The sequence below is a fragment of the Magallana gigas genome, chromosome 8 (genome assembly GCF_963853765.1).
Source record: "Magallana gigas chromosome 8, xbMagGiga1.1, whole genome shotgun sequence".
NCBI classification, from domain to species: domain Eukaryota; kingdom Metazoa; phylum Mollusca; class Bivalvia; order Ostreida; family Ostreidae; genus Magallana; species Magallana gigas.
Window position 1 is genome coordinate 50,593,545 of NC_088860.1, and position 7,921 is coordinate 50,601,465.

At 33.0% G+C, this 7,921-nt stretch overlaps 1 protein-coding gene across 1 annotated transcript; it reads right to left on the minus strand.

Moving 5' to 3' along the window:
• Nucleotides 1-2,245: 2,245 nt before the first annotated feature.
• LOC136270712 (M-phase inducer phosphatase-like) lies at nucleotides 2,246-3,826 on the minus strand. Its single transcript, XM_066069173.1, has 4 exons — nucleotides 3,679-3,826; nucleotides 3,192-3,540; nucleotides 2,888-3,005; nucleotides 2,246-2,656 (listed from the first exon to the last, which is right to left on the minus strand). The coding sequence occupies exons 2-4, from the start codon at nucleotides 3,266-3,268 to the stop codon at nucleotides 2,522-2,524; spliced, it is 330 nt and encodes a 109-aa protein (XP_065925245.1). The 5' UTR covers nucleotides 3,269-3,540; nucleotides 3,679-3,826; the 3' UTR covers nucleotides 2,246-2,521.
• Between the last annotated feature and the right edge of the window lie 4,095 nt (nucleotides 3,827-7,921).

The window sequence follows — 7,921 nt, forward strand, 5'->3', positions numbered from 1 at the left end:
TGCATTAAGATATGCTTCTTTCAATTTTGATCGAGATATGAATTTGGTCAAATCTATTTTTGTGTTGTGACTTATGGATCTCTCTGGCTCGGGATTAATTTTTAACAACCTTGTAGCATACGTGTCAACTGCTTGTTTGACTTGTTTTGAAATGTACCAAAAGGGTTAGGGAGATATCGTATAATTTCAGTAAAACTGGTTTTGATGACAAGCAGAACCAGCCTTATTGCACGTCGAACAATACTTGATAGACAAGTAAATGTGTGGCAATAACAGGCTTCCCCGGGATATAACATTAACAGTGTTTTCCTTAATTTTTTTTCCATATTTATCATTTTACTTTCCCTATTTCAACCCAATGTTTTTTTAGAACGTGGTGATATTAACGTTGAGTGTATAAATGAAATCTAATTTTTAATTATAATGTAAATAACGAATTTCTAGCTTAACCAAAAAAAAAAAAATAAAAAAATAAAAAAAGATAATCGGATTTGATTACATGAAACTAAAATTTTAGATACAGTATACTATGCCTATGAATCCAGGTCTTTGTACGTGCAGAAAAATTTATTGTACAAATTTGTAAAGAGTGAAGCACAAAATATACATGAAAAAATGGTAAAACGAATGCCCACCCACAGCATAAAATGACATTAAAGCCTGTAAGTTATCACAGTGTTCAAAAATTGGGTGTGCATAAAGACGTTCGATTAGAATAGAATCTGCTGAAGCATCAATTTATTTCACAGATTTTAAAAATATTACAAATCGACAAATTGATAATATATATTCATATTTCAAATATTTGCGATATTTACTGTTTAAGCGGGTTCTTTGATTATTCGCTTTTAAATCCGACATGCTTTTGGTCCTTAATATCACACCCATCCAGGCGAGTTCTTCAGAACAATGTAATTTTATAACATCCGATCCATGAACATACATTTCTAGGCTTTATTCAAGGTTTCTCTTACTTATTTTTCATCTTATTTTTGGTGAACTTGAAAGGTTGAATATTTGAAATAGAAATATCAAATTAAAGAGACACAACAGCTCATATTGCGCTAATACATGTACCTTGAAATGAAAATTTTTCCATGAATTTTGCTGCGAAGTTGAAAGTATGAACATTGCTAAAGGTATGCTCTGTAAAATATGAAGAATCTCAATTTATCGCTAAAATAAATAATTCTAGACGGCCAATAGAATAAATATTGCAAGCTTAGCCTTTCGTTCAACAGTGCATGGGCATATAGTGTAAACATTGCGACATTCAGTGTGAAAAGGACAGTAATCTTGACAAAAATGGAAACAAAACTCAAGTGCGAACTATTTTTCTCGTAATACATTGTTAGATATAAATCTAGTATGTTTGCTTCAGTTGCCATTGTATTCTAAGTATTTTACGTTTCATATTCCTCAAATGATTTCAATACATTTTTACCTCAAAATTTAGATAACAATAAGCCGTATATAAAAGTCGGTGATAATATTGAGGGGTGCCTGGATAGCGAACTTATATCTCACACCAGACCACACCAGACCATGTTGACACGGGGGGTGGGGGTGGGGGCCACATCGTTCACTCGCGCGCTCTCATACAGACACTGGGGTCCAAGCGCAGGGGAAGTCACTCAATAGGTTACATGTAACAGTGTAACGAGGTGATAAACAAGGGTTATAGAGCAGGCAAACTATTCCTTATGTTATGATAATATTAAAAAACAATGTATATTTCGTAAAATGATACGAAGCAATAAATAAACGTCATGTATGTATAACTGAACTTTTTAAATTAAGTACATGTAGTTATGTGGAAATACGACGTTAAGAAATGTATTCCATAATACATGTACATCTAATAAATATATTGACAATGTATATTTTCCTTTGTTAGTTGAGAAAATTAAAAATTTCTTCACTATGGAATAAGGTTTAATGAATGTTACATTTTTTAGCCACTCTTATCTCAATCGACAAAGCTATTTTCTTAACTATTACTTATAGTGCCTTTCAGTTGAATAAGTTCACAATCAGCAATAAATGGAGGAAGAGGTGGGTTCAATTCACAAACACGAAAACCTTCAGAATGATGCTATTCCTCTGATACTATATATTTATTGGTGCTGCTATTTCACCCTATATCAAACGCGGCATTATAAGTCATAGTTTTATCATTTATTCATTATATACACATATAAATATAATAAATAATAACAACAAATAACAAATCAATAACAATGTAATAAATTAGCACTTTGTAGAAACAAGTTTGAAAACAACTGAATATAAATACAATGTACAGCGGTTCTCAAATTGTACAACATATACAATATGTTTTTATCAAAGAAAATTTCATTCACTCACAGCGTCTTTGTAAAAACATTTAGCAAATTCAGGAAAGTTCTTGTGATAACAATACACACATCTGATTCCAAATTGAACAACATGACACAGCATGACATCACCAACAATTCACGATTAAACAATTCGTCCCTCAGATTGCTATAACGTATCAGGATCAGAAGAGACGCAGTCCGGAAACACGACGCCTGGATCCTTCACTCCAGGACTTGGACTTGGACCGGAAGTGACGTAGATCCTCGGAATGATCCTTGTGAAGCATCGGCGTGTAACCAATGGGCTCGCACAAGTTCTGAAAAAATTTCAAAATAACATGAATGTCAGACATTAATTAATTAATATATTTTCTATAAAAGTATGTATAAAAGCATGCATGATACGAACACTTAAATTCTGTTTTCCTGTAATATTCGTTCTTAACCATTTAGAATTTCGTTTGTTTATATATTAAGCGACATAAATGTCTATCTAATCCATTGTTTTGACAGAAATAGGTTTTCGCCAATTTGACCACTGAATTTACCTGGTGTGTTTCGTAGAAGTCTTTGAAGCCGTTGTGCATGACGTACATCTCGGGAAAGTTCAGGAATGGGTAGCTGTCCTTGTTCAGGTCACGGTCTGCTTTCCTTACATTACGACACCTGGAATTCAAACGGCGTATAAATAAATAGGTAAAGATATCAATATACAAAAACATAAATGCATTAAGTAAAATTTATTCTTTGTTCAACAAAATATATTGATGTTTAGGTCAAAGAAGACGTAGTTAAAAGCAATCTTTATTCAACACTTATATTGAATCAAGAATTTCTTATCAGGAGACTTACATCCTTGGCCCTCGCTCAGAAGAAAACTCGCAGTAGAAGATGACAATGTGGCGCTTGTCACTGGCTGCGTTGCGCATGCTCTGATGTTGACTCAAAATGGAGGGTATGTCTTCTGGTCGATGAGCGTTAATGGCGCCCTGTAAAATAAAATCACAAATAGTAGTTCATTATATATAATTCATTTAGTAGAAAAAAAATTAAAAATTATTCAAATTTATGTTAATTTTTATAACTTGTTTACAAAACTTACCGGAACATGGCCGCCGTTGTATTCATACGGGTATCTGCAATCCACGATGAGGAAGCTGCCGATGCTGTCTTCATACTTGCCGGAAATTACGTCAACAACCTACAAACATGAACAAAATATCATGTTATTGTTGGTACATTAAACGATCAAAAATTGTATTTGTTTTATATTCGAATGTTGCGATATTACTTTTAGCTGTTCATAAATAATTATTATGTTCCATTTTCAATTCATTACCGTTTAATTGGTGATGCTCTTCAGATCTGGGTGTTTTCCGGGAATTGTGGGAAGGCTACATGTCTGACTTCCGTCACCAATCAGGTTGGACTCCTCTACCATTCGTCCCACTACATTTTTGACTTGTTCTTGGTCTCCTAAAGGTTTATCCTGGAAAAAATCAATAATCTTGTTAATGGCAATCTTTGAAATAGACTATCCATACAAAATAATGAAAATTAGATCTACACTTTAAAATACCATTGGAAATGCATGTATTCAACTTACGCCAAATGAAAGGGACTTCTGGAGGGTCTTTCTACGTTCGGCAAACCTCGGGCGCTTTCGTGCAGATTCGTCCATCGGTTCCATCATTCTTTCGGATCTCTTCTTTGGTCGTCGAATCTCCATTGGAGAGAAGCATGCAAATGGTCTTTCCAACTGAAATTCAAAGAGAGTAATCTTAAATATCTTAAACATTGTTATTATAAGTTTTTCTTATTGTTTATTTGATTATTTTCTTGCCAAGGTTTGATTTTTTTTTTAATTTCTTTAAGAATTCAAAATATAATTATTTATAAAGTTTAATGAAAAATAAAAAGTTTTTTCATACCAATGAAGCGATCATAGACGAGCTCGTATCCTCATCTGATGTCAAATCTACAGCACACTGAAAAACCACAAAACAAAAGATTACAATTGGCATTTCTCTCATATGTAATGAATATGATAAAAGTTACGGTGATAAATGTAGATGCAATGATAAGAAATGTCATGAAGAGCTGAGACTAATTTTCAAAATAAATTTCATTTTCAATAGACAATGTTTATTGTTAATTTCGGGAGGTGTGGGTGTATGATAATGTATCAAACACATATTTTTAAGAACATCTACCTCCATCCCTAAACCAGAATCGTCGTCCTCGCTCAGCGCCTGTTTGTCGTCCGCAAAAAGTGTACGCTTTGGTATCGGCAGGAAACCGAGGCCGAAGTCCGAGTCCATCACTGCATCCAATTTACCAGGGGTATACATGCTGAATTCTTATTCAAAAGAGAAAAAGTCAAATATTATCGATCTGAATTCAATAACAAATCTGTAAATCGTGTACTGCTTTAGTAAATAGATATTGCAAATAATGAATAGCTTTTCTTATTTTCTTACATTTGCTCACAGTTTCTTTCAAACGTTTAGAAGAATAATGATTTTTGCTTGGAGCCGTGTATATATACTATATTTTACGCCAAGCAATGATGCAGAAAAAAACTTCTTCAATTAAAAGTCTGGAAATCTTGACATGTTTACAAGCGGCATTCGAATTTTAATCCTTTAATCCGTAGCCCGTTAATTCGGTCTTGCCCCTGTTAAAATATTGTAGGCTAATTAGTTATTTAACGGTACAGTGGAGGGCAATATTGCACAGTAGCGGTGCAGTATTGCCCCGAAGCTTATAACACTAGTAGCATTGCCTTGAGCTTGGTTTGATCAAATCAAGTGATTTAAATATTGAAAATTATCAAAACATTTTACGGTCAAATTGATATAAATAAATCAAACACATACGATAAATAATTAGGAACTGTAAAAAAAATAATAAAAAGAGTGAATCAAATATTGGCTTTCTTTCTTGTGAATTGTCAATATTTTGAAGTTTTACTAGCAAATATTGGTGGGGTTTGCGCAAAAAATATTTATATACAGAAATACATACATGTAACTTAGTGCACACTATTACAAAATGTACATACACATGTACATGTATACCGGTATGTACAAAACAATAAATTTTGTAAACATACAGCAATTATTTTTTGTAATAAAGCTCAGTTATCAATGTCTTCACGTTTACATTTTTGTTTTTCTTAAATGTGTCATATTATTCCTTATCAATTGTTGCATTAAGAACTGTTTCTTTCAATTTTGATCGAGATATGAATTTGGTCAAATCTTTTTTTTTGTTTTGTGACTTATGGATCTCTCTGGCCCGGGATTTATCTAATATTAACAACCTTGTAACACACGTGTCAACTGCTTGTTTGACTTGTTTTGAAATGTACCAAAAGGGTTAGGGAGATATCGTATAATTTCAGTAAAACTGGTTTTGATGACATAGCAGAACCAGCTCTATTACACGTCGTACAACACTTGATTGACAAGTAAATGTGTGGCAATAACAGGCTTCCCCGGGGTATTACATTAACCGTGTTTTCCTTAATATTTTTGTCATATTTATCATTTTACTTTCCCTATTTCACCCCACGTTTCTTTTAGAACGTGTTGATATTAACGTTGAGTGTAGAAATTTAATTTTTAATTATAATATAAATAACGAATTTCTAGCTTTACCAAAAAAAAAAAAAGATACTCGGATTTGATTACATGAAACTAAAATTTGAGATACAGTATACTATGCCTATGAATCCAGGTCTTTGTACGTGCAGAAAAATTTATTGTACAAAGAGTGACCCACGGATAAACTAACACTAAAGCCTGTAAGTTATCACACTGTTCAAAAATTGGGTGTGCATAAAGACGTTCGATTAAAGTAGAATCTGCTGAAGCATCAATTCATTTCACAGATTTTAAGAATATTACAAATCGACAAATTGATAATATATATTCATATTTAAGATATTTGCGATAATTACTGTTTTAGTGGGTTCTTTGATTATCCGCTTTTAAATCCGACATGCTCTTGGTCCATCCAGGCGAGTTCTTAAAAAAAAGTAATTTTATAACATCCTATCCATGAACATACATTTCTATGCTTTATTCAAGGTTTCTCTTCCTTATTTTTCAAATTCATCTTATATTTAAAATAGAAGTATCAAATTAAAGAGACACTACAGCTCATTTTGCGCTAATACATTTACCATGAAATGAAATTTTTTCCATGAATTTTGCTGCGAAGTTAAAAGTATGAACAACGCAAAAAGTATGCTCTGTAAAATATGAAGAATCTAAATTTATCGATAAAATGAATAATTCTAGGCGGTCAATAGAATAAATATTGCAAACTTAGCCTTTCGCTCAACAGTGCCTGGGTACCGGTATATTGTAAACATCGCGACTTTCAGTGTGAAAAGAACAGTAATCTCGACATATATGGAGACAAAATACAAGTGCGAACTATTTTTCTTGCAATACATTGTTAGATATAAATCTAGTATGTTTGCTTCAGTTGCCATTGTATTCTAAGTATTTTACGTTTCACATTCCTCAAATGAATTCAATACATTTTTATCTCAAAATTTAGATAACAATAATAGTCGGTGTCAATGCTGAGGGGTGCCTGGATAGCGAACTTATATCTCACACCTGACTATGTCGACACGGGGGTGGGCACATCGTTCACTCGCGCGCGCTCTCACACAGACACTGGGGTCCAAGCGCATTCATTCATTCATTTTTTTTTTCAATCTCAACACCATTGCACAATGGTACACAGAGATTATAATAATACAATATGTGGTATTTCTTAATAATTAACAATGCATGCGTAAGAGAGAGAGAGAGAGAGAGAGAGAGAGAGAGAGAGAGAGAGAGAGAGAGAGAGAGAGAGAGAGAGAGAGAGAGAGAGAGAGAGAGAGAGAGAGAACATATACAACTCTGACTTGTTAATACAAATGTGAAGTATGGGGGTTCTAACCTGGGGGCAATTTTTTTTTATTTTTCTAAAAGCACATAATTTCCTCATAGAACAGTGTTTTGCCATTATACATTTAAAACTAATAGCATTTTTTATTTTCATATTTATATTTGATAAGCATTGATAGCGTTCTTGCTGCAGCGAGTTACAGCTAAGTATGTAGTGAAATCCATCTCCTATTTCGCACTTATTGCAATCAGCACAGAATCTTTCACGTCTGGGAATATTTGCCCACCGTCCACTTTCAATGGGTAGATGGTGATTACATGTTCGAAATCTACAAAAAGTAATTGCATCTTTTTTTGATAATGTATCAAAATAATGTTCAAATTTTAACTCTTCCTTATAAATTCTATAATTTAGAGCTTTTGGGGATGATTGTAGAATAGATTGCCAATTTTGTTTGAATTGGTCTATCAACGTGAGTTTTATTTTTGCCTTTAGCCATTGTGAGTTATGTATAGTTTGATTAATCCATATACATGTATTAGATAAACCGGAGTTATTTAGAATATGTTTGATGTTTTCATACCAAGGGATGTTCCCCCCAATTTCGTGATTAATACAAATTCCTAGATCATATATTAACTTTGTAATTTTTGTATCTTTTCCGGTAA